General features: G+C 45.6%; 2 protein-coding genes across 3 annotated transcripts in view; both read left to right on the plus strand.

Moving 5' to 3' along the window:
- The first annotated feature begins 549 nt into the window (after positions 1 to 549).
- On the plus strand, positions 550 to 16,069 carry haus5 (HAUS augmin-like complex, subunit 5). Its single transcript, XM_083694521.1, has 20 exons — positions 550 to 681; positions 864 to 967; positions 1,080 to 1,142; positions 1,393 to 1,425; positions 1,779 to 1,803; positions 2,048 to 2,180; positions 6,143 to 6,302; positions 7,817 to 7,880; positions 7,974 to 8,065; positions 8,262 to 8,316; positions 8,586 to 8,713; positions 8,832 to 8,910; positions 9,328 to 9,431; positions 11,427 to 11,589; positions 12,213 to 12,293; positions 12,445 to 12,590; positions 13,026 to 13,122; positions 13,466 to 13,583; positions 14,278 to 14,407; positions 15,857 to 16,069. The coding sequence occupies exons 2-20, from the start codon at positions 873 to 875 to the stop codon at positions 15,957 to 15,959; spliced, it is 1,869 nt and encodes a 622-aa protein (XP_083550647.1). The 5' UTR covers positions 550 to 681; positions 864 to 872; the 3' UTR covers positions 15,960 to 16,069.
- Positions 16,070 to 16,871: 802 nt separating this feature from the next.
- LOC310822965 (paired amphipathic helix protein Sin3b-like) overlaps positions 16,872 to 26,641 on the plus strand; it is a 28,875-nt gene continuing 19,105 nt past the window's right edge. The window contains exons 1-9 of one of the 2 annotated variants that reach the window (XM_083695569.1): positions 16,872 to 17,063; positions 18,127 to 18,233; positions 18,976 to 19,129; positions 19,318 to 19,662; positions 20,715 to 20,867; positions 22,528 to 22,671; positions 23,757 to 23,846; positions 24,810 to 24,928; positions 26,263 to 26,476. In XM_083695569.1, coding sequence (XP_083551695.1) covers positions 16,956 to 17,063; positions 18,127 to 18,233; positions 18,976 to 19,129; positions 19,318 to 19,662; positions 20,715 to 20,867; positions 22,528 to 22,671; positions 23,757 to 23,846; positions 24,810 to 24,928; positions 26,263 to 26,476 — 1,434 coding nt within the window. In that variant the 5' untranslated portion in view covers positions 16,872 to 16,955. The remainder of the gene's footprint in view (positions 17,064 to 18,126; positions 18,234 to 18,975; positions 19,130 to 19,317; positions 19,663 to 20,714; positions 20,868 to 22,527; positions 22,672 to 23,756; positions 23,847 to 24,809; positions 24,929 to 26,262; positions 26,477 to 26,641) is intronic. The other variant, XM_083695570.1, reaches the window with a different exon arrangement.

Genomic DNA, 26,641 nt, shown 5'->3' on the forward strand with positions numbered 1-26,641 from the left:
TTTCCTTTCAACTTCAATACAGATGTTCATTCAGTATTTTGATTAAATGAAATTAAATGAAATGAAGTTATTAAGCAAGTTGGGAGGGAGGGAGAACGCAATCAGAAAACCCCCCCTTAAAAAACAACACCTATTACCAACTCCACCTACCTAAAACCTTCTGTCAAACACAAAAATCACGGCATTGTACCTACAGATTAAGTTTGTCCGTACTTTACCTACTCATTCGTACAGTACTTTAAACTGGACTCCACTCTGAATTAATGATCTACACTGTTATATAGATGAGTGCTCTGCATGCAACACAAAGAAATTGGGTTTTTATCGGGTTCAGCGTTTACAAATAAACGATGCAGAGATAACTTAAATGTATAAAACGGTCATTCTACTTTGATACTTTCTCTCCATATTTGCTACCGGAAACTAGCGTGACCACCGGATACGGTAGACGGCGGGAAGTTGAATTTCGAATACATAAACAAGGGGAGCAGACCAAGTAACAGCGAACTTTTCTTTTCAAAAATGTGAAATAACTCCAGCTTGCCAACTATGTCGAGCTAGCAGCACTAGCCAATTAATCTATTGTATCATACTGTACTGTTGCTACCATAACTAAGCACCACTACTGCTGTAGGCCTGGTGGTGGTTCGCTAACTAACAACGTTAGCTAAGTAAGATACGGTAAGCTAGCTAGTGGCTAGCACTAAGTGAAGGATTTACTGGCATTCAACTGCTTTTAACTGTAGTTACGGCGATGAACGGACTAACTAACCACGATGATAAAGGGACAATGTGTATTTAAAATGCCTATTGGTGTGCATTGACTGTGTAGCTAACCCTAACAACGTTGTCATCTTTCCCAGTCATAAAGGATGAGTGACCCTCTTATGAATCGTCTGAAGCGCTGGGCGACTGAGGAATTCAATCTACCAGCTCAAAGACTCCCGAATGACAACAACTTGAAAACGTGGGTATTCCTCTCTACGGCTACTTTCAACTCATGCATCGGCGTCACCTTCATAGTATGTAATAGTTATTTGGCAAACAGTCAACCTGAACGTGTGTGTTTTGATTCACAGGATATGCGTTGGCCCTGGAGCGTCTATATGGAAGTACCTCATAGAGCATGTTTACCACGTGAAGTGAGTATCTATACGCCATTCAGCTGACGCTTTCATCCAAAGCGACTTACATTGCAGTGAGAGCATACATTTATCAGTATATATGGTCCCAGCGGGAATAAAACCCCACAACCTAAGCGATGTTAGCGCCATGCTCTACCAACTGAGCCACACAGGACCACACGTCCTGTGGCGTGCATGGTGAGTTGTGTTTGTTGGTGGATTGGCTTGATGAGTGTTAACTTTTCATCTCATCCATGTCCCTCTGCAGGAATGTTAGGAGGATGCGACGGAATCTCCAGTGGTATCCTTTCTGTTTCTGCAGCCCCTGTCTTGACCACCCTCTGTATAACTCAACTGTAACGTGGCTGTACACCAGCGGAGGCTGGTGGAGGTAGAAATCGGAGGACCGGCTCGTTGTAATGCATGGAATGAGAAATGGTATCAAACACACACACACACACACACACACACACACACACACACGTATTACAGTGAGCCTGTCATCTGATGTCTACCTCCACCAGCCTCCTCTGCTGTATGACCAGTGCATTGTCTAAACCTCATGTCCTCCCCTAGTAGCAGGATCATATCAGCCACCACCACTATGACAGGTTATAGCAGTGCGACTATTGCCTTGACTTTGTGATCTCTCAGGTACGAACTGCTGCAAGACAAGGAGGTACACACAACATTCCTCTTACAAAATACCTGCATAATGTATTCCATGCTTGGCTCATAAGACCCATCAGAATCTCTATGTAAGAGCTCTCTGTAACATGTAAATCTCAGAATGTCTGATTTGTGTGTGTGTGTGTGTGTGTGTGTGTGTGTGTGTGTGTGTGTGTGTGTGTGTGTGTGTGTGTGTGTGTGTGTGTGTGTGTGTGTGTGTGTGTGTGTGTGTGTGTGTGTGTGTGTGTGTGTAGTTGAAGCAGGAGGAGGGCCAGAGTGAGGCTGTGAAGCGACTGCAGCTGCAGAGGGAGATCGAGGAGCTGAGGGCAGAGCTGACCCACCTGGACTATCAGATCAGCGGGACGGAGGAACCGCTGGCCGACCACAGTGAGACTAGCACCATATCACACTACGACATTACATTATATTATATTATTATTATTATCATTATTACAACATTATATTATTATTACAACATTATATTACATTATTATTATTACAATATTACATTATATTATACATTATATTATTCGTATTATTATTACAACATTACATTAGATTAGATTCAACTTTATTGTCATTGTGCAGAGTACAAGTACAGAGACAACGAAATGCAGTTAGCGTCTAACCAGAAGTGCAAAAAAGCAGAAAGTGCAGTGTGAACAGTATATACAGGTAGTGCAGTATATGAGCAGTAAGTAGTGCAGTATAGTATAAGTAGTGCAGTGTAAGCAGTATGAATTAGCAGTGGCATTATAAGCAGAATAAATAGGTTGCAGTATGAACAGTGTAGCAGCATATGAGCTGTATAGGCAATGCAATCTAGCAGTATATATGTATTAACAGTAGCATTAGGGTAGATAGCAGAATAAATATAATATGGAATGCCGTATGAACAGTATAAACAGGTATGTACAGATATGTGCGGTGTATTAACAGTAGTATTAAAGAAAATATAGGAATATGTACATTATGAACAGTATAGACAGATATGTACAGAAGAGCAATGGTATGGAGTAAGAGCAGGTTGTACAGGTGTGAATACTGTAAGAGTAGTGCAATTGTCCGGGGGGGGGGGGGGGGGGGGGGTGCAGGGGTTGGTAGGTTGTCACCTAGGTGCAGGGTTCGAGTTCAGTAGGGTGACAGCCGCAGGGAAGAAGCTACCTCTGAACCTGCTGGTTCGGGTGCAGAGAGACCTGTAGCGCCTCCCGGAGGGGAGTGGGGTGAACAGTCTATGGTTGGGGTGAGAAATGTCCTTGACGATGCTGCGTGCCTTACGCAAGCATCGCTTGCCCTGGACAGCCTCAATGGAGGGGAGTGAGGAACCGGTGATGCGTTGGGCAGTTTTCACCACCCTCTGCAGTGCTTTCCGGTCAGATGCCGAGCAGTTGCCATACCATACTGTGACACAGTTGGTGAGGATGCTCTCGATGGTGCAGCGGTAGAAATTTACCAGGATCTGAGGAGACAGATGGACCTTCTTTAATCTCCTCAGGAAGAAGAGACGCTGGTGAGCCTTCTTGATCAGGGTAGAGGTGTTGAGGGTCCAGGAGAGATCCTCAGAGATGTGGACACCCAGAAACTTGAAGCTGGTGACTCGCTCCACCTCAGTCTCGTTGATGAGGATGGGGGTGTGTGTGCCAGCTTTTGACTTCCTGAAGTCCACAATGAGCTCTTTGGTCTTCCTGGTGTTGAGAGCCAGGTTGTTATCGTTGCACCACACTGTCAGGTGCTGGACCTCCTCCCTGTAGGCCGTCTCATCGTTGTTGCTGATGAGACCAATCACCGTTGTGTCGTCTGCAAACTTAACAATGGTGTTTGAGCCATGTACAGGTGTGCAGTCGTAGGTGAAGAGGGAGTAAAGGAGGGGGCTCAGCACACAGCCTTGTGGAACGCCGGTGTTCAGGTTGAGGAGGTGTGGTTGTGTAGCCTAACAGACTGCGGCCTGTTGGTTAGAAAGTCCAGAATCCAGTTGCAGAGGGAGGGGTTGATGCCCAGTTGACTGAGTTTGGAGATCAGTTTGGAGGGGATGATGGTGTTGAAAGCTGAACTGAAGTCAATGAACAGCATTCTCGCATAGGTGTTGCTATTGTCGAGGTGGGACAGGGCGGAGTGAAGTGCCGTTGAGATGGCATCCTCTGTACTCCTGTTCTGCCGGTAGGCGAATTGGAAGGGGTCCAGTGTGGGTGGTAAACAGGTCTTGAGTTGAGCTAAGACCAGCCTCTCGAAGCACTTCATGATGATGGGCGGAAGTCATTTAAGCTCGTTGCAGTGGAGCATTTTGGCACCGGCACGATGGAGGTGGTTTTGAAGCACGCGGGGACAGCTGCTTGGGCTAGGGACAGGTTGAATATGTCAGTCCAAACCTCAGTCAGCTGCACAGCACAGGCCCTGAGGACGCGTCCGGGGATCCCATCAGGACCAGCAGCCTTGCGTGCGTTAGTCCTGCTCAGTGCCGCACACACGTCGGTGGGAGAGAGAGTGAGGGGGTGGTGATCAGCAGGGAGCACAGCCTTGATTGCCACCTCCTTGTTGTCCCTGTCAAAGCGGCCATAGAAGTGGTTCAGCTCATCAGGCAGGGAGGCGTGGATGGAGAGGGGTGAGGTGTTAGTGGGTTTATAGTCAGTGATGGCCTGGATGCCTTGCCACATGCGTCGGGGGTCGGAGTTGTTCTTGAAGTGATCCTCGATCCTCAGCTTGTGGTTGTGCTTGGCCTTTTTGATGCCCCTCTGCAGGTTAGCCCTGGATGAGCTATAGGCCCGAGCATCCCCTGATCTGAAGGCAATGTCGCGTGCCTTCAGCAGGAGTCGGACCTCACTGTTCATCCATGGCTTCTGGTTAGGGAAAGTGGTGATCCGTTTGAGTGTGGTGACACTATTGATGTTGGAGTTGATGTAGTCCAAAACAGAGGAGGCATATGAGTCAATGTCCGTGTGGGAGTCATGGGTGGCCTGTGTGGCAAACACACCCCAGTCAGTGTTTCCAAAACGCTGCTGGAGCGCTGAGTCAGCTCCCTCTGGCCAGACCTTGTTATGTTTTATTATTATTATTATTATAGAATTATTATTATATTATTATTATTATATTATTATTATAATTATTATTATTATAGAACCACGCCAGGGAGGTGCTGCTCCAGGCCTACAGGGGGCGCTGTACAAGGGAGAGCGAGTCTCTCTCAGAGGACACCCGCATGATCAGCGGGCACTGCCAGGCTCTGGACCATTATTATTATTATATTATTATTATTAATAATAATAATAATTATTATTATTATTATTACAACATTACATTATATTTATATTATTATTACAACATTATATTATTATTATGATTATTACAACATTACATTATATTATATATTATATTATTATTATGATTATTACGACATTACATTATAATATATTATTATGATTACAACAACATTCCCATGTAGAAGCTGACAACTTCACTCTGCTTTCATATCAAAATATGACATTCTTGTAGTAGAAGTATAGTTAGTTTTCTGTAAGACCTCTGTCATAAACAGATAAACAGATATAACAGATATCCAGGCCATCACTGACTATAAACCCACTAACACCTCACAATATTTTTATTGAATGTTTTACTTTTAGTATGTGTTATCTGTTGTGCCTGGGCACTTTATCTGTCTCACCGTGGGAGAGTGAGAAACGTCCTCTCGATTCCTTTGTATGTCTTGACATGTGAAGAATTGTCAATAAAGCCACTTTGACTTTGATAAACAGTAAGTTACCCTATGCTTGATGTGCTGTTGTACCATTGTGAAGGAGGAGAGAGATTTCTCATCTGTCATTTATTATATTCTGATGATCAATAAAGCCATAAAACAATCTATTTCAATCATTATAACCATGTCATGATGGTTATATTTTGTATCCAAAATATATTATCCAAAGCGACTTACATTGCAGTGAGTGCATGCATTTCAGTATATATGGTCCCAGCGGGAATCAAACCCACAACCTAAGCGTTGTTAGCGCCATGCTCTACCGACTGAGCCACAGAGGACCACAGTAATGGTACACATCAAGACAGCTGGTCAGTATGGCGCCGGTTATATCTGTCACCTGGCTTCTATCTGTTGGTGGGGACGCGCCGATTCAGGTGCAAGGACACCCTGACCAAAAGGGTGGCTTCTTGTTCTTGAAATGTGTTGCTGTCCCTATAAAACGGTTGCTCGAAAACACAGTATCTGAGAGAATTTGTGACAGAGGGATTTCCTTGCACCCTAACACCAGGGTGATGTGTCGTACTATGTCACTGATGTGTGTGTGTGTACACTGTCGTCATTCTGTGTTATATGTAATGTGTGTTGTGTGGAGCAGAGCGGTCCATTGAGCGTAGCTGTGGGAAGATGGAGGAGAACCACGCCAGGGAGGTGCTGCTCCAGGCCTACAGGGGGCGCTGTACAAGGGAGAGCGAGTCTCTCTCAGAGGACACCCGCATGATCAGCGGGCACTGCCAGGCTCTGGACCAGCTATCCAGGTGGGTTAAGGTTTACACCGGGGGAGGCTGGTGGACGTAGAAATCGGAGGACGGGCTCATTGTAATGCACTGAATGGAATGAGGAATGGTATCAAACACAGCGTGCGTTACAATGAGCTTGTCGTCCAATTTTACCTCCACCAGCCTCCCCTACAGACGCGTGTAACACTTACCTCGAGTTGTAGATAAGAATGCTATGTTAGGACCAGTGACTAGGCTCGTAGGGAGCAGTAGTAGTTAAAACAGTAATAATAGCAAAATAATAATCAGACACACCACAGACCATCAAGTAAGTTTTAAATGGCGGCTTGTTTATACAAATTTGTAGAAAAGGTACCATAAGACAGTTTACATTACACATACATACATTGAATACTGAAAACATTTGCATCTAAATGCAAATGGCTCAATAATAAACCTCTTCTTTAAGGAATATCAAGAAAACAAAGTCTCTCTCAGTTCAAGAAAATATTTCTAAAGTGAAGTCTCCTTTAAAGTTTCTTTTAAAGTTCTATTTGGTTTCTAATTTCAATAGTTAACTATTTTAAGTTCAATGGCTATCTTACTTTTCCATAAGATTATTCCATCTAAGTATCATTAAGATCTTTTAAATCTTCATTAAATCAATATTTTCACTAGGCCTCAACGAATTCAACCTTGCTAGCGACCAGTCGAGCAGTCCAGCGAATGCCACGTGCTAACTTAGTTTTCATTGAGTCCACGCTTACTGCAAATCAAAGTCCAAACAAATCCTCTTGCAACGAAATAACGAAGGCTTTACACAGTCCTACCGCAAATCCGATGAAAGAGTCCTTGTTCTTCTCCAGAATGTAGATGTATCTTGTGGATGCAACGTGATGATGATCTGATGGTTCTTCTCAAGAATGTAGGAGGCTCGCCAGTGGGAGCGTGGATCCGAACGATCCGGATAATACATGGTTTTACTCTCTTATATAATGTCTAAATAAACCACAGTCTACCTTTGCAGACAGAATACAACATAAAACACTTTCAAATCAAAGAAAATAAAAGTTTTCACTAGTTTTGCTGTTATTTTGCTCACTGGTTAGTTCCACTAGCTTTTCGCTCAACTTGCTTCATCTCTGACTAGCATTCTCAATGAAACAGGAAGTTGCAACCAGCCATTCTGATTGGCTGACTAGTTTAAGTGACAAAACTTTCTGTAAAAATCAATATTGAAACAATTTTTTTATTTTTTATTAGACTAAATCATGGACTTTTATTTCTAATGTCAGAATATTTATTCCGAAATATTTTTACTGTTATTTATTCAAGTATCTGTTTATGGCTATTTTAACCTAGGTTACACGCGCACACACACACACACACACACAGGTTTACCCTTACCATGTGTGAGTGCAGCTTGATATGTACTTGATGCACCTCAACTATACTTAGACATTCTCGTGTGTGTGTGGGTGTGTGTGTGGGTGTGTGTGTGTGGGTGTGGGTGTGGGTGTGGGTGTGGGTGTGGGTGTGGGTGTGTGTTGCAGAAAGGCGGAGGTGGAGTTGGTGTTTTTCAGCAAGGCGTCCGGCGGTCCCCAAACCGAAGTTCTGGTAAGAACCTTGAAACTCTATATTTATATACGCTAGTTTAGACTAACGCCACACCTTTAGACTAACGTGCTCCCTTTTCTTTTCCATTGCTAGCTTGGCGTGAGAAGGCTGTGTGACCGGAGGCAGCTCTTCCTCCAGCGGATACTGCAGAGCGAGCTGAAGACAGCGCCATATGCTGCCACATTGTGAGAACTGTCAGATGGTTTCATATACAGGACGGTGTGATGGGAGGACACTAGTCTATGTTGTTGTTCATAGGATAGTTGTATTGCTAAATCTCTCTCTTTCGCGCTCTCTCTCTGTCTCTTGTTCTCACTCTCTCTTTCTCTCTCCCTCTCCCTCCCTCTCTCTCTCACTCTCTCTGTTGTTCTCTGCCCCCAGTTCGACCCGTGAAGAGAGGAATGCAGCGTTTAAGTGTTGGCTGAGTTCTTTGAAGGTGGGTTACATTGTGTGGTCTGGTCTAGTTTGTAATATTAGGTCAAAAGGTGTGAGTTTCCCTAAAAGCTTTGAAGCACTGAAATCATCCATCGAAGTCATGGAAAATAATATATTAATATAATACAAAATATATAGTTAGTTCTACAATGCCCTTTGGAAACTCACCCCATGTTGGTGTTAGTTTCAGTCATGTGAAAGCTGCTCTTTGTTGTCATCATCTTCATCATCATCATCATCATTTTTTGTCATATGTGATGATATCACCAGGATGTGATGCGGGACAATCCACCCAACCACTTCCTGGCAGCCCTGCAGTACCTGGCCTCGGAAGAGGAAGTGATGTTGCAGGAGAAGATTGCCTCCTTGGATGTGGCGAGGGATGTCGACATCCTAGGGTACACAGGCCTCGATTCACAGTCCATGCAACATAACATGTATACACTTTACCTTTAGAGTAGATATGTGACTGTGTGTGTGTGTGTGTGTGTGTGTGTGTGTGTGTGTGTGTGTTAGGTTCCGCTATGAGAGTAATCGCCTGGTGGACATCTCTAGAGAGGAGGAGGAGTTACCACCTGTCAGCAGTCTTCTACAGGTGTGTGTGTGTGTGTCTGTGTGTGTGTGTGTGTGTGTGTGTGTGTGTGTCTGTCTGTGTGTGTGTGTGTGTGTGTGTGTCTGTGTGTGTATGTCTGTGTATGTCTGTGTATGTGTGTGTCTGTGTGTGTCTGTATGTCTGTGTGTGTGTGTCTGTGTGTCACGCGCTGTTGACACTGCTATACTAACAAGGGTTGGACAAGATGTATCAGGGGAGGCTGGTGGAGGTGGAAATTGGAGGATGGGGCTCATTGTAATGCATAGAATGGAATGATGACAATGAGCCTATCCTCCGATTTCTACCTCCACCAGCCTCACCTGAGATATAGATAGTCATTGTCTTCATATGCTGAATCGGTTAGGGTTGATATCGTGTGTGTGTGTGTGTGTGTGTGTGTGTGTGTGTGTGTGTTTGCAGGCTGTCTGGGAGGAGGTGGAGCAGAATGTTGTGGACCTGGCTCAGACCCGATCACGGATCCAACAGCTGCAGGTCGAACAGAAACAAGCAGAGCTGGAGTCACAGTGAGTCATACATACTATTGATGTTTATATGTCTATTTACATTGCCCTGTGTAAGTGATGGGACAGTGAAGCATTTTTTCTTCTTTTGGCTCTACACTCCAAAAGTTTGGATTTTAAATCAAACACTTTAGGTTACTGTAAGGTTACTACTATAAGGTTAGTAGTAGAGATTCTCAGCTTTTATTTGATGGAATTGGTGTACATATTGGATTCACCATTCAGAAATTACAACACTTTTTATACATAGTCCCCCCTATTTCAGGGTACCCAGAAGTAATGGGACAGATTTATGAAGTCCAAATTAAGCACTCGTGTTTAGTGTTTGTTTGACAATCCTTTTCATGCAATAACTGCCTGAAGTCTGCGACCCTTTGACCCCACCAGATGCCGGGTATCTTCTCTGGTGAAGATAACTCCCTTGTTGCCATGGCAGTATGTTTTGGGTTATTGTCTTCCTGTATGTTGAAGCGCCATCCAATGAATTTGGAGGCATTTGCTTGTATTTGAGCTGGCAAGATGTTTCTGTACACTTCAGAATTAATTTTGCTGCTGCCATCAGCAGTTACAATCATCAGTAAAGACAAGTGAGCCAGTTCTGGTAGCAGCTATACATTCCCAAACCTAACAACCCCTGCACCATGTTTCATAGATGAGGTGGTATGCTTTAAATCTTTGGCAGATGCTTTGTTCTCCAAACTTTCCTCTTGCCATCACTTTGATACATAAGATGAATATGATCTGTCCACAAGACCGTTTTTCCAGACCTATGCAGGCTTTTTAGGTACTTTTTAGCAAACTATAACCTGACCATCCTTTTTGAGGATAACTAGTGGTTTGCACCTTGCAGTGAAGCCTCTGTAGTTTGTCTGGAGAAGTATTCTGCGGATGGTAGTCTCTGACACATTCAGGCCTGCCTCCTGGAGAGTGTTCCAGATCTGTGGCACAGTTGTTTTGGGGGTTTTCTTCGTTATGGTGATCATGTCGGTCATCCACTGCTTTGGGCTGTATTTCTGATGTCGCCTTTCTTGACTTTCACCGACACCTCTTTGGTCCTCATGTTGACAAGGCGCCAATTGGAGACTCCAAAGGCAAATGCCAAGCCTAGAATCAATACTAGACATTGACAGCTCTCTTATGCCTGCACAAATGATGTGACGGAACACAGCTGACTTACCAGAAACACCTGTCAAGACAATTGTCCCATTACTTTTGGGTACCCTAAAATAGGGGGACTATGCATAAAAAGTGTTAGAACTGAACTGAATGTTGAAACCAATATGTACACACATACCATCAAATTAAAAGCTGAGAATTTACCATGGTAATTGTTTGATTTAAAATCCAAAGTTTTGGAGTCTAGAGCCAACTGAAGAAATAATTCTTCACTGTCCCATTGTTGGGGTCCAGATAAAGGAGAAGAGACGTTCAAGAGTTTTGGGAAGTCAAATATTTAGACTTTTATTAAACATTTGGGTGATGGGCAATTCATTTACAACCGGGTAGGTGTATGTTTAGACGAAACAAGACCATGTTTGGAGGCCATTTGGGGACTGACTCATGACCCAGAGAAATGTTTATAGGAGACCCAAGGCAAAACAAGAGTGTTAATTTTTAACACCATTACCTACACAGGGCACTGTATGTATATCTTAAGGTGGAATATATATATATACACAGATAAATAGTGTAAATATGATACAGCAGGGGCGCTTAGTGGCATAGCACACTAATGCGCATACCACATAATCGCAAGGTTCCTGGTTCGATTCCAACCCTCGACATATCCTGCATGTCATCCCTCCTCTCTCTCTCTCTCTCTCTCTCTCTCTCTCTCACCCATCCTTCCTGTCAACCTCTACTGTCTCCATCTCTCAATAAAGCAGAAATGCCCTAAAAACATATTTTAAAAAATAAATAAAATAGGATATATTAAAAATCATCAAATATATATGATGTATACATAAATATATGATATAGCAGCAACGATGTTCCTAGGCCCGTGAGTGACGTGGAGTTGCAGTGTGCGGTCCAGACAGCGGTGAGGGACTCCGTCAGGGAGGAGTGTCTGCGGATGAAGCAGAAGGCCAGAGACGGACAGGACGCGCTCCGGAGTCTCACCAGCCAATGGCAGAGCACCCTGCACTTCAGAAAGCTGGTGGTGAGGACAGCCATAGAAATAGAATGAGTAGGACAGACATGGTCCCTCAGACCATAGAAATAGAATGGGTAGAACAGACATGGTCCCTCAGACCATAGAAATAGAATGGGTAGAACAGACATGGTCCCTCAGACCACAGAAATAGAACTGACATGGCTATATGGCTAGTTCAGAAATGATGGCTGACATGGAATTGTGATACATAATTGCCATGGTAATCATTATTGCTGCATGTGTAGAACACAGAGAGAAGCAAAAAATTCAAAGGCGGCACCATAGAAACTCATTGGGCTGAACATTCCAAGGTCAGTTGAGTTGGTTGTTAAGCCCACCGTGGAGTGTTGATTTGAATGGGCATTGTCCATTTATTCTATTTCAATGAGGACAACTATCTGACTGATGGGTTCATGTTTCAACCACAGACGGTCAGTGATCTGTATGATGGTGTCATAATTTTACATCTGAGTTAGGTGTTATCTCGACTTCCTTTATGTGATGTCATGTTTCACCACTTCCTGTCAGCTGTCTGAGTGATGTCATGTTTACTATCCGAGTGTGATGATGTCGTCATGTTTACTATCTGAGTGTGATGATGTCATGTTTGTTGTTGTGTGTCTTCCCAGGATATGAGACAGGAACAAATCCGATGTCTGATCAAGGCAAACTCCACAGCCAAGTCTGACCTGACACGCCTGCACAATGAGGTAGGCCTCTGTGTGTCCTCTGTTCACTTGAACCTTTCTTTTAAAAACAACTACTGTTGATGATGATAAATTGATTTTATTTCATAATTTAAAGATGGATATTGTATTATCTCTCATTAACCATCTCTGCCTGTCCTCTGTCTGTGCCCAGATTGGCCAGTTCGTCCAGGTGATGCTAACTCCGCAGTTTGGTGATGTCACCTCAGCAGCCAAACAGCTTCGTAACGGCATCTTCTATGAGACCAGGCAGTTTGGAGCCGTCTCGATGGCCGCTCTGGACCGCAGGACCATCCGGGGGTGAGCGCTTCCTACTTCCTGCTGCAAACTTCCTGTTTACTTCCTGGTGTTGGACGGAGAGTCGATCGGTACTCGCACCGGAAATGTTAAAATCCCGGAAATCTGAAGTCACGCCCCTCTACTGGGATACAGAAGTCCAAGTTTCCCTGTTGACCCTCACTAGAAATATCTTGCCGTTGGCCACTTTCGACATTAGCTGTTGTTATTTCAATAACAAGTTTCAATAGATTTTTCCATGAGTTTGGGGTGTCATAATCAAAATAGTTAGCAGTCGTCACCATCAATCACCTGCATCGTAGTTAAAAGACGATTGGAAAACGTATTGGAAACCCCGTTCTGTACCCCAGTAGAGAGCTGTGAAACGTCACACCGTGAGTATCTATGGTTGGTGATTTGATTCATGTATTGTTGTTGTTGTTTTGGTGTGTGTTTCAGAGTGCAGAGGGTCCCAGCAAAGTGGTTGTCCATACATCGCCTATACAACGACTCCTTTCGCACCCTGCGTCGGAGTCTGTCCTTCCCTCTCTACAGGGTGAGTCCCTGCAGCAGGGGAGGCTGGTGGAGGTAGAAATCGGAGTCAGGCTTGTTGTAATGCATGGAATGAGGAATGGCATCAAACCACATGCGGTGGAATGGTATCAAACACCATTCCTCATTCCATTCCATGCAACGAGCCTGCCCTCTGATTTCTGCCTCCGTCTGCCTCCCCTTGTCCCTACACATCTTCCACAAGCATCTGGAGAGATCCAGTGGGTCACTTATGGGTCTACTTGTTCTTTACACTAGCTGTCTCTCCCCCGCCCGCCCCTCCCTCTCTCTCTCCCCCCCCCCCTCCCTCTCTCTCTCCCCCCCCTCCCTCTCTCCCCCCCTATCAGGCTCCAGAACAGCTGTGTTCTCAGGTTCTCTCCCAGCGGCTGAAGCTCCTGCTCCAGCGTCATCTACTGCAAACCATACAGAAGCAGGGAGTGCTGCTGCCCGCCCTCGACCAGCAAGGTAACCACTATTACCCTCGTCACACTACAACTGCCCTCCCCTCGACCAGCAAGGTAACCACTATTACCCTCGTCACACTACAACTGCCCTCCCCTCGACCAGCAAGGTAACCACTATTACCCTCGTCACACTACAACTGCCCTCCCCTCGACCAGCAAGGTAACCACTATTACCCTCGTCACACTACAACTGCCCTCCCCTCGACCAGCAAGGTAACCACTATTACCCTCGTCACACTACAACTGCCCTCCCCTCGACCAGCAAGGTAACCACTATTACCCTCGTCACACTACAACTGCCCTCCCCTCGACCAGCAAGGTAACCACTATTACCCTCGTCACACTACAACTGCCCTCCCCTCGACCAGCAAGGTAACCACTATTACCCTCGTCACACTACAACTGCCCTCCCCTCGACCAGCAAGGTAACCACTATTACCCTCGTCACACTACAACTGCCCTCCCCTCGACCAGCAAGGTAACCACTATTACCCTCGTCACACTACAACTGCCCCCCCCCCCCCCTCACCTCACAGTACAACTGCCCCCCCCCCTCACCTCACACTACAACTGCCCCCCCCTCACCCTCCCGGCACCAGCAAAGTAGAGACTATTACCTTCATCACACTACAGCTGCATGGCATGGAAGAAGGAATGGTATCAAACCGTGTGTCTGTGTGTGTGTGTCCCCTCAGCTCTGTGTCGGATGATGGAGGAGGACCAGGCGCTGTTGGAGTCCCTGCTGCCCAGGTTGAAGCGGCTCTCCCGGCTCTGCTTGCAGGGCTTCGCCTACAGCGACCAGGTCAAGACGGCCATCGGACACTGGTGAGGCCCGCTCACACACACACACACAGGCTCACACAGTTCACTCTCTTATTTACTGTACATCGGGTGAGACGGCAATTTGTTATGATCCGTGGTCCTCTGTGGCTCAGTTGGTAGAGCGTGGCGCTAACAACGCTTAGGTTGTGGGTTCGTTTCCTGCTGGGAACATATATACTGAAACATGTATGCACTCACTGCAATGTAAGTCGCTTTGGATAAAATAAATGGCATATATTATTATTATATTGATCCGGGTACCTTGTAGAAAATCACTGGACGGCTGTTAGCATGTATGGTCGTATTTTCTGCATCTGTGGTGGCAGTTTGCCGACGGTGTACAATGATTCCGTTCAAATATGTTCTTAGCGACACCCAAAACAACATAGCAGGCTAAGGATGAAACAATTGATGTCAGGTTTAAGAGAACGGTGAGGATAAGTTTGGGGTATTTTTTTCCCGGATGTCAATGGCACGACCCTGTGACTTTCCCCAAAGTGAGGGGCGTGGTCTCATGGATTCCCATTTGTTATGTATAGCCACCTCACCCTATAGAAACCCTGCTCTGTTCACCGTCAAGACCATGGAGACAGTTGCCCTGGTTCTTGTCCTTGTGTGTCGGCATATGTTTATCGAAAGTAGTAAGACTGTGTTAGAGACGGTTGACCGTGAAGTGTTCCTCCTGGGTGATGTTTTTGCATCATCAGTAAGACTGTGATATTAGACAGTTAAGCTTTCTCCCTTCCTTGTGTTGTATCTGTACATCACCAGTAAGGTGTGTGTGTGTATGTGTAGACAGTATCTATAGACTCACCTTCTCGATGTGTGTGTGTTGTATGTATAGTATATATGTTGTAACTGCATTTCGTTGTCTCTGTACTTGTACTCTGCACAATGACAATAAAGTTGAATCTAATCTATAGACCATTAACCCTCTCCACTGTGTGTGTGTGTGTGTGTGTGTGTGTGTGTGAGTGATGTGTGTGTTTAGACTGTTAACCCTCTCCACTGTGTGTGTGTGTGTGTTGTATGTATAGACTGTTAACCCTCTCTAGTGTGTGTGTTGTATGTATAGACTGTTAAGACTCTCCACTGTGCGTGTGTTGTATGTATAGACTGTTAACCCTCTCCACTGTGTGTGTGTGTGTGTGTTGTGTGTATAGACTGTTAACCCTCTATAGTGTGTGTGTGTTGTATGTATAGACTGTTAAGACTCTCCACTGTGTGTGTGTGTGTGTGTTGTATGTATAGACTGTTAACCCTCTCTAGTGTGTGTTGTATGTATAGACTGTTAAGACTCTCCACTGTGTGTGTGTGTGTGTGTGTGTTGTATGTATAGACTGTTAACCCTCTCTAGTGTGTGTTGTATGTATAGACTGTTAAGACTCTCCACTGTGTGTGTGTGTGGTACGTATAGACTGTTAACCCTCTCCACTGTGTGTGTGTGCGCAGGTGGCTGCAGCCTGGCCAGGATGCCCTGCCTGAACTCAGTAAGCAGGGGCTGACTTTTCAAAAGTGGCTCCACAGGTGGAGACTAGCATCCAGCCGCCTTTGAGAGATGCCACAACACTTTTTTTTTATGTTTTATTTTTTAACATATTATGTATTAACATAAACAAATGATGAGGAAACTAATCTGCCACTGGTGTTTCTATGCTATTCCTTTACCGCGTTGTTCATGCCTAGCTAAACAATGGCAATCAATGCCTGTGTGTCCGTCAATGTCTGCTTATCACAAATAAAATATTTTACTTTCTCTCTGCCTGTTTTTTTTTGTTGCTTGTTTTAGATAACCTGAGTGTAACCGTGTGTATGTAGGCTTCGTTTCAACCTGAGTGAGGCAGATGAGCTGAGAGGCGAGAGAAAATAATAGTTATATTGTAACGATCCGATTGTTCAGGTGCATGCTCAAGATGAATGTGAATGACTAATATCCGCGCTAAATTAGTTGGTCTTGTCTAGCTTTCTCAATGTGTGATTCAAGTACTTTGAGTCGGAAGAACATCGGCTTAGTCTTAGTGGCCACAACGTCAATATGAAGCAACAAAGAAATATATAAATGTACGAAGTTCAGAAGTAAACACGTATGTTACGTTGCGTCTGAAGGGTAGTACGGTCTGCAGTTGAACCAAAGAGCTAAGATTGACAACGGAAGAACTGGGCTTCCGGACGCCAAGACTGACTGCACAGCTGCCGCCGAATTTAAAGAGACAGGCAATAGTTATTTAAAATAACATAATCAGCAACCATTGTCTCAAGCTTGTTTTCGAGGCTTCGTCCTGACATAGTCTACCATTAGTTACTCGCAGAACCAATAATGGCGTTGGATCAAAGTCGCATCGGGTAGTAGTAGCTTCACTCACACACGACTTGGCTGGATTTTCCCTTTTAGCTTGCGAACTGTGGCTATCGCAGCCAGCTAGCCAACTAAACGCTGCTAGCTAGCTGGCTATCCGACGAAGAGCAAGATTTGTCGGCAAGCCAAGAACCAGATATACCGAAGCTTAGAATCAAGTTGTGGTGGCTGTAAGCCTCCGACCGCCGGGGGATAATGGCGAAAATTCACACCCACAGCAACACGAAGCAAATAAACCAAGTTCAAGACAAGGCCTATGTTGTACAAAAGCAAGTGCAACAACAGCACTTTCAAAAACTGAAGGTAAGAGACGAGAACAAAAAGGGAAAAGTCCTTCTCAGAACCATTTTGTGTTCGCCTGCTATTGCTTGCCTGTCTTTCGATGCTAACAAGCTAGCATAGCTAAACAGTTCACAAGAAGTGTTCTGAATGGAATGCATATTTAGCTAGCGCTTATTAGCTTGCGTTAGTTAACGTAAGGTATTCTCGGCCAATCTTTAGGTTAAATAACGTTTGCCACTTAACCCCCTTTCTTGTTCGAATTTAGCAAGCCAAGTGACCATTGAGTTTGTTTCCCATGATTTCGACTGGGTCATCTAACCAGATTCATAGCTGGACTAGTTCACTAGTAAAGATAGGACAGTGAGCTAACGCTAAGGACAGGATCGACAATTTTCATTGTCGGATAACACTCTCGGATGTCCGAAGTTCCATGTTCATTTTCTGCCCATTTTTCTGTTAGAACAAAGTCGAATTTGAGATCTGCAAACGCTATGCTAGAATGATCTTTGTTGTCTCAAAATGGGAGGGGATTGTTCTCTCCATGCAAGTGAACAGTTGTGCTTGCTACAGTAAACGTTAAAATAAAACATATTTATACACCCATTTATTGTTTTCCGGCTGCACTGGTTGTTATCAAACTATTATGGCAAACTAGCACATTTGTTCTAATCGAAGCAGCGCATAGGTCCATCGATCCTCGAGTAAACCATGTTGAATGAAAATGCAGTCGTGGCCAGTAGTAGTATGTAATGCGAACATTGCCTCTGCTATTCTGGAGCTAGCTAAACATCTGACATGATACAAATATGACAATACCGTAAAATAGGTACTGACAACACCAGTGATATAGAGTGAGCAATATCATTCCTTCGCCCGTGGATTTTCCAATCATGCTGGCGCTGTTATAACAATCACAGACACACAATAGAGTCATTGTCCAGTACGTTCATGTGTTTAACACGGATCCTCAATGTATTTATATGCATTGACAGTGAAAGAAAAACTGTTATATGAAATTGAGATTGTAATTTGCCGTACTGTGTTTTTTTACGTTTAGTTTCACACTATAATTGTTTACCCTCAGGTTGAAGATGCTTTGTCATACTTGGACCAAGTGAAAATACGGTTTGGAAATGACCCAGGAATATACAACAAATTCCTTGACATCATGAAAGAGTTTAAGTCACAGAGGTATGGCATCTATCTAATCTGTTGTAGAATGATTTCGGCTGCAAGATCGTTTTGTAACATACGTGGAGAAGCACAGGAATAGGTTTAAGTCACTGCATTGTAGCTACTACTAGCTTACATGTAGCAGTAGTAGCAGTGGTAGTATTAGTAACAGTGGTGGTGGTAGTAGTAGCAGTGGTAGTATTAGTAACAGTGGTGGTGGTAGTAGTAGCAGTGGTAGTATTAGTAGTAGAATTAGTAGCACTAGTAACAGTAGTAGCACTAGTAACAGTAGTAGCATTAGTAGCACTAGTAGTAGTAGTAGCAGCGGTAATATTAGTAGCAGTAGTAGCATTAGTAGCACTAGTAGTAGTAGTAGCAGCGGTAATATTAGTAGCAGTAGTAACAGTAGTAGCACTAGTAACAGTAGTAGTAGTAGTAGCAGCGGTAATATTAGTAGCAGTAGTAACAGTAGTAGCACTAGTAACAGTAGTAGTAGTAGTAGCAGCGGTAATATTAGTAGTAGTAGTAGCAGCAGCAGCAGTAATATTAGTAGCATTAGTAACAGTAGTAGAAGTAGCAAAAGCAGTATTGGCAGTGGTAGTAGTAGTAGTAGTAGTAGCAGCAGCACTTATTGTCATAGACTGAATTGTACCTTATGTTGTTATGCTATGAGTTGTAAATTAGCTTTGTGCCACTTCATTTCTAGAACACCCCTGTCCCTATGAAATGTCACTGTAACCGTCTCTCTCCTGCTCCCCAGCATCGACACCCCAGGCGTGATAAACCGTGTGTCTCAGCTCTTCCACGGGCATCCAGACCTGGTCCTGGGATTTAACGCCTTCTTGCCTCCGGGGTATCGGATAGAAATTCCCAAGAATGGAATAGTGTTCCTTCAGTCTCCATTCTCGGCACAGGTGGGTTACTCTACGGGTGCATGCAATGATTTTCCAGAAATTACGACATGAGTGGTTCACACACACACACACACACGTCTCTCCTTCACTGCACACACACACACACACACGTCTCTCCCTCACTGCACACGTTGTGTGTGTGTTTGTTTGTGTGTGGGAACCACTCACGTCCTCTGTTCCCTTCTCAGGTGTCCCCGGGGCAGGGGAAGAGCTTGGCCAGCCCAGCTGTGAGCGTGACGGGTTCCTCTGCAGCAGAGGCTGGCGCTGCCCACAGTGAAGCAGCCGTTGCATCCCCAGAGAGCCTATCCTCGTCGTCAGGACCCCCAGAGCCACCCAGCAGACTGTCCCTGCCGCTGCCCAGCAGAGAGAGCCAGACCCATCCGCCCTCCTCCTCGGCGGTGTCCCCCCCGGCCTCAGAACCCAGCCCCGTAGAGTTCGACAGCGCCATCAGCTACGTCAACAAGATAAAGAACCGCTTTCTGGACCATCCAGAGATCTACCGAGCCTTCCTTGAGATTTTGCATACCTACCAGGTAAATAATAATACAGCATTCTCCTCAAAGAACGTAGGAGTGGAGCTGCACCACGCTGTGAACTTGGCAAATTATGTGATATGTTTAGTAATAATATAGTAATTATCTAAAAATAATAATACATGCCATTTAGCTGACGCTTTTATCCAAAGCGACTGACATTGCAGTGAGTGCATACATTTTTCAGTATATATGGTCCCAGCAGTAACTATTTTTAAAGGTTATTTTTTTGTGGGGCAGTCCCACTCTTATATTTTTACATTTTTATTGGATAGATAATGAAGAAAGACAGGAAAGTAAGGAGGAAAGGGACCCATGCTAAAATGGGCATGCAGTATGTGTGCACTGTAGGCCATGGTGCTAGACCACTGGACCACCCCAGGCCATGGTGCTAGACCACTGGACCACCCCAGGCCATGGTGCTAGACCACTGGACCACCCCAGGCCATGGTGCTAGACCACTGGACCACCCCAGGCCACAGAGTAACTATATTTGATTGCCAACGACATCATTGTCAAAAACGAAAGTTAAAGCATTATAATGTTCCTCAGTGAAATCAGCACTTTAGCTGTATTTTTTGCACATTTTGACATGAATAAACATGAGTCGGGTTTTGATAATGCAATCCAGTGCCATGCTGTTTAAAAATCCTGGGGAGAACCCTGATAATATATGCCATTTAGCAGACAAGGGTTACCCAAAGCGACTTACAGTGCAGTGTAACATGCGTATGTATGGTCCCAGCAGGAAACGAACCCACAACCTTAGTGTTGCTTGCGCCATTCTCTACCCAACTGAGCCACAGAGGACCACTAGGTACAGCATATCTGCTCAGGAATGTCTAACAATCTTGTCTTATTGTTGTGTTTAAGCTCATTGAAAACAGTGTTTTAATTATGGTCTGTTCACCGCGAGATTGTTTTTTGTCGTATCGAGTTCCAAGGTCACTGTATTGCAGCCATGGGAGTGTGTAGTATCCTGATCGCGCCTCAGTTCCAAAGACGGAAAAAACAACATGAGACATGAGTGCGTTTTTTTGTGGTTTGTTCAGAAGGAGCAGTTGGAGGTGAAGGAGAGTCGGGGACGGGGCACCTCGGGGATGACCGAGGATGAAGTCTTCTCTAAAGTAGCCAGTCTCTTCAAAGGACAAGAGGACCTGCTGGCCGAGTTTGGACAGTTCCTGCCAGACGCCAAGAGATCACTGGTCAGTCAGTCAACCTTCCTGTCCTTAGCCTGGTCTCAGTCCTGTCCTTAGTCTGGTCTCAGTCCTGTCCTTAGCCTGGTCTCAGTCCTGTCCTTAGTCTGGTCTCAGTCCTGTCCTTAGTCTGGTCTCAGTCCTGTCCTTAGCCTGGTCTCAGTCCTGTCCTTAGCCTGGTCTCAGTCCTGTCCTTAGCCTGGTCTCAGTCCTGTCCTTAGCCTGGTCTCAGTCCTGTCCTTAGTCTGGTCTCAGTCCTGTCCTTAGTCTGGTCTCAGTCCTGTCCTTAGCCTGGTCTCAGTCCTGTCCTTAGCCTGGTCTCAGTCCTGTCCTTAGCCTGGTCTCAGTCCTGTCCTTAGTCTGGTCTCAGTCCTGTCCTTAGTCTGGTCTCAGTCCTGTCCTTAGCCTGGTCTCAGTCCTGTCCTTAGTCTGGTCTCAGTCCTGTCCTTAGCCTGGTCTCAGTCCTGTCCTTAATCTTCATTAGTCTGGTCTCAGTCCTGTCCTCAGTCTGGTCTCAGTCCTGTCCTTAATCTTCATTAGTCTGGTCTCAGTCCTGTCCTTAGCCTGGTCTCAGTCCTGTCCTTAGTCTGGTCTCAGTCCTGTCCTTAGCCTGGTCTCAGTCCTGTCTTTAGCCTGGTCTCAGTCCTGTCCTTAGTCTTCATTAGTCTGGTCTCAGTCCTGTCCTTAGCCTGGTCTCAGTCCTGTCCTTAGTCTGGTCTCAGTCCTGTCCTTAGCCTGGTCTCAGTCCTGTCCTTAGTCTGGTCTCAGTCCTGTCCTTAGCCTGGTCTCAGTCCTGTCCTTAGCCTGGTCTCAGTCCTGTCCTTAGTCTTCATTAGCCTGGTCTCAGTCCTGTCCTTAGCCTGGTCTCAGTCCTGTCCTTAGCCTGGTCTCAGTCCTGTCCTTAGCCTGGTCTCAGTCCTGTCCTTAGCCTGGTCTCAGTCCTGTCCTTAGTCTGGTCTCAGTCCTGTCCTTAGTCTGGTCTCAGTCCTGTCCTGAGTCTTCATTAGTCTGGTCTCAGTCCTGTCCTTAGTCTGGTCTCAGTCCTGTCCTTAGTCTTCATTAGTCTGGTCTCAGTCCTGTCCTTCGCCTGGTCTCAGTCCTGTCCTTAGCCTGGTCTCAGTCCTGTCCTTAGTCTGTGTGTAATTCTCCTGTGTGTGTTACGGTCCTGTGTGTGTTGTGTGTAATTCTCCTGTGTGTGTTACGGTCCTGTGTGTGTTGTGTGTTTCTCTCCTGTGTGTGTTGTGTGTAATTCTTCTGTGTGTGTTGTGTGTTTCTCTCCTGTGTGTGTTGTGTGTTTCTCTCCTGTGTGTGTTGTGTGTAATTCTCCTGTGTGTGTTACGGTCCTGTGTGTGTTGTGTGTTTCTCTCCTGTGTGTGTTGTGTGTAATTCTTCTGTGTGTGTTGTGTGTTTCTCTCCTGTGTGTGTTGTGTGTAATTCTCCTGTGTGTGTTGTGTGTTACTCTCCTGTGTGTGTTGTGTGTTTCTCTCCTGTGTGTGTTGTGTGTTTCTCTCCTGTGTGTGTTGTGTGTTACGGTCCTGTGTGTGTTGTGTGTAATTCTCCTGTGTGTGTTGTGTGTAATTCTCCTGTGTGTGTTGTGTTACTCTCCTGTGTGTGTTGTGTGTAATTCTCCTGTGTGTGTTGTGTGTAATTCTCCTGTGTGTTGTTGCAGTTCACGGGCAGCTCTCTGACCGGAGGGAAGGATCCCCTGAAGAGGGCGGAGGAGGAAGACATGGGCAAACAGAGCAAGAAGAGGCCGCGCCCCATGCTGCTGCCACACATGACCCCACTGCTCAAGGTAGAGGCTACCTTCCAGGTAGTCTATAAACCAGTCACACCACACACGACCACACTGCTCAAGGTGTTTAAGGTAGTCTAAACCAGTCACACCACACACGACCACACTGCTCAAGGTGTTTAAGGTAGTCTAAACCAGTCACACCACACACGACCACACTGCTCAAGGTGTTTAAGGTAGTCTAAACCAGTCACACCACACACGACCACACTGCTCAAGGTAGAGGCTACCTTCCAGGTAGTCTATAAACCAGTCACACCACACACAACCACACTGCTCAAGGTCTTTAAGGTAGTCTAAACCAGTCACACCACACACGACCACACTGCTCAAGGTGTTTAAGGTAGTCTAAACCAGTCACACCACACACGACCACACTGCTCAAGGTAGAGGCTACCTTCCAGGGAGTCTATAAACCAGTCAGACCACACACGACTACACTGCTCAAGGTGTTTAATGTAGTTAAATCAGTCAGACCACACTGCTCAAGGTGTTTCAGGTTGTCTAAATCAGTCAGACCACACTGCTCAAGGTGTTTCAGGTTGTCTAAATCAGTCAGACCACACTGCTCAAGGTATTTCAGGTTGCCAGGCTACACCCAACCTCACTGCCCAAGGTAGAGTCGGTGTTCACCAGATCTTCACACACTACAGGACTGACCCGAATCATACTGGGCCAACCCAAACCATACTGGGCCAACCCAAACCATACTGGGCCTTTACACACTACAGGGCTGACCCGAACCATACAGGGCCGACACAAACCATACCATGCTGGCTTGGATATTTTCCTTTAACATTGTCCTTTCCAGCACTGTTTCAGCAACTGTGGTGGATGTACAACCAGCTCAGCTCGGCTTGGCTTTATAGTGTAAATTAGGGAGTAGAGCAATGTCTTACTTCTCAGAAACCTCATTAATATGACATTGCTATCGATCGACCAATTGATTGTTTTCAAATATTTCAATAATACATTCCTTCTACAGTTTTTCTACTTTCTACTAGTTTACACAGGCACATCAGAAACACCCACCAGCCTCTTTCACGGTAGACCGTTACAGCGTGCAGCGATGTAATAGTGCTTTTGTTTTGTTTGTCCTTTAGAAAAAGATGAAGTTCTCGTGTTCCAAAGACCAGTCGTTCGCCTCCGTAGGGAAGCATGGGGTCATGAGGGAGTTCACTTTCTTTGATAAGGTAAGAGAGCACAAGAACCACTGGGCTCCTTCCATCCTTCCTTCCATCTCCATCCTTCCCTCCTTCTCCATCCTTCCTTCTTTCCTTTTCCATCCATCCTTCCTTCCTTCCTTCTCCATCCTTCCTTCTTTCCTTTTCCATCCATCCATCCTTCCTTCCTTCTCCATCCTTCCTTTTCTGTCCATCTTTCCTTCGTTCCTTCCTTCCTTCTCCATCCGTCCTAGCCATCCTTCTTTCTCTATCCGTCCTTCCATCCTTTCTTCTCCATTCTTCCTTCCTTCCATGTTTCCTTCCTTCACCTTCCTTCCTTCCTTCCTGCCTTCTCCATCCTTCCTTCCTTCTCCATCCTTCCTTCCTTCTCCATCCTTCCTTCCTTTTCCATCCATCCTTCCTTCACCATCCATCCTTCCTTCTCCATCCATCCATCCTTCTCCATCCTTCCTTCCTTCACCATCCATCCATCCTTCCTTCTCCATCCTTCCTTCCTTCACCATCCATCCATCCTTCCTTCTCCATCCATCCATCCTTCTCCATCCATCCTTCCTTCCTTCTCCATCCATCCTTTCTTCCTTCACCATCCATCCTTCCTTCACCATCCATTCTTGCTTCTCCATCCTTTCTTCTCCATCCTTCCTTCCTTCCTTCCTTCCTTCTTTCTCCATCCTTCCTTCCTTCTCCATCCTTCCTTCCTTCCTTCCTTCTCCATCCTTCCTTCCTTCACCATCCTTCCTTCCTTCACCATCCATCCTTCCATCCTTCTCCATTCTTCCTTCTCCATCCTTTCTTCTCCATCCTTCCTTCCTTCCTTCCTTCTCCATCCATCCTTCCTTCCTTCTTGCCTTCTCCATCCTTCTTGCCTTCTCCATCCTTCCTTCTCCATCCATCCTTCCTTCCTTCACCATCCATCCTGACTCTCCTAACTAGTAATGCTGACATTCTGTTGTTGTTGTTGTTGTTGTTTAGGTTCGTCGCCTGTTCAAGAGCCAGGAGGTGTATGAGAACTTCCTGCGTTGCATCGCCTTGTTCAACCAGGAAGTGGTGTCAGGAGCAGAGCTGCTACAGCTGGTCACCCCCTTCCTGGGGTAAGAATGGGGGGTGGGGCATACAGAGGGCACTCCAGTACAGGCACAGAGTTCTACATAGGCACCGAGTACGCCAAATAGACAACTACGCCGACTTTTTTTAGGGGGGGAATACATTTTTTTTTTAAATGATCGGTTTGGACTCCGGGTCACAGAGGACATCAGGACGGAGGAGTTGAGGAGAGGACAGATTTTTCAGACAGTTGAAAAAAGGGCTTCTGTAACTTCACCCTCTCCAGCTCTGGTCTGGTGGTCTCCCCTGATGAGTATCTGGATCTGAAGGGGAAGTCCCGCCTCTCCATACTGGGGGGGGGGTATGTTTGAGGTCGGAATCTTCAACAGTACCCTAACAACATTAAGATCAAAGTAATCTGATCCTATGATGTTTGATTTCTCATATGTTTATACGTTGGGTTGCTATAGGACGGGCTAATCAGATCAAATTCTTTATTCAAATTCTTTTATCTTTATTTATAGTGCACTTTTCATACAGAGATGCAACACAATGGGCTTTATATGTTCAAAAAAAACAATTGCATGACAACGGGACACAACATAGGAGGATAACAAGTACGACAGTCATGGAAGTTTAAAACAGTAATAGCAGAGAACAAGTGAGGACTGTAGAGACTAATGTATGAGTGAACAAAAGCTCAAAAGCAATAGAAAAATGATGAGTGAAAATAACTGAAAGACTAAAGGCACCCTAAGTAAAAGGAATGTTTTACGATGCCTTTTTATGATGGGCCAAGCCATGTTGTAAGTGCACAAGGCGTTCGCCTAGGCAATGAAAAAGCAACAAGACGGGAGGCAATTCTAGCAGAAATATGTTTTTATTTACTCTTGCCTATTTGTACACATTGGCCAGACGTTCATTGGTAGCTAGTTATGAGATGGAAGGGCTAGGAATGGAATGAAGGTGTTCGGATGGGCTGGTCAGGTGGGCTTGTCAGGTGAGCTTGTCAGGTGGGCTTGTCAGGTGAGCTTGTCAGGTGAGCTTGTCAGGTGAGCTTGTCAGGTGGGCTTGTCAGGTGGGCTTGTCAGGTGAGCTTATCAGGTGGGCTTGTCAGCTGAGCTGGTCAATTGCCATCAAAATAGAGCGTGTATAACAACAACAACAACAAAAAAAGCCACCAATTTTTTTTTAATATAATAATCCTGCACCCCCCCCACCCCGAAGCCCCCGGCCGGCTACTATTTTAATTTGCCTGGCTGGCTACACCAATGCATCCACCCCGACTGATATGATTCCACAAAGGGCAGTATGTTTTGCCAAGTCTCCCGTTGAGACGTTCATTCATGCATCCATTTCCACTGTTTCCTCCCCCCTCCAGGAAGTTTCCGGAGCTGTACAGTCAGTTCAAGTCGTTTCTGGGGGACAAAGAGCTCTCTCATGCCGTTTCGGGGCTGGCGGATCGCTACATGGAGGGCGGGGGGGGCCGCGAGGTGGACTACGCCTCCTGTAAGCGCCTGGGCTCCAGCTACAGGGCACTGCCCAAGACCTACCAGCAGCCCAAGTGCAGCGGCCGCACCGCCATCTGCAAGGAGGTGAGGACCAGGGGCTTCTCGACCAGGAGGAGGCTGGTGAAGGTAGAAATCGGAGGACGGGCTCAGTGTAAGGCATTGGAACAGAATGAGGAATGGTATCAAACACGTGTTTGATACCATTCTGTTTTGATAGGGTTCCCCATGCCTTAAAATGAGCCCATCCTC

This window comes from Argentina silus (assembly GCF_951799395.1).
Source record: "Argentina silus genome assembly, chromosome: X".
NCBI lineage: Eukaryota > Metazoa > Chordata > Actinopteri > Argentiniformes > Argentinidae > Argentina > Argentina silus.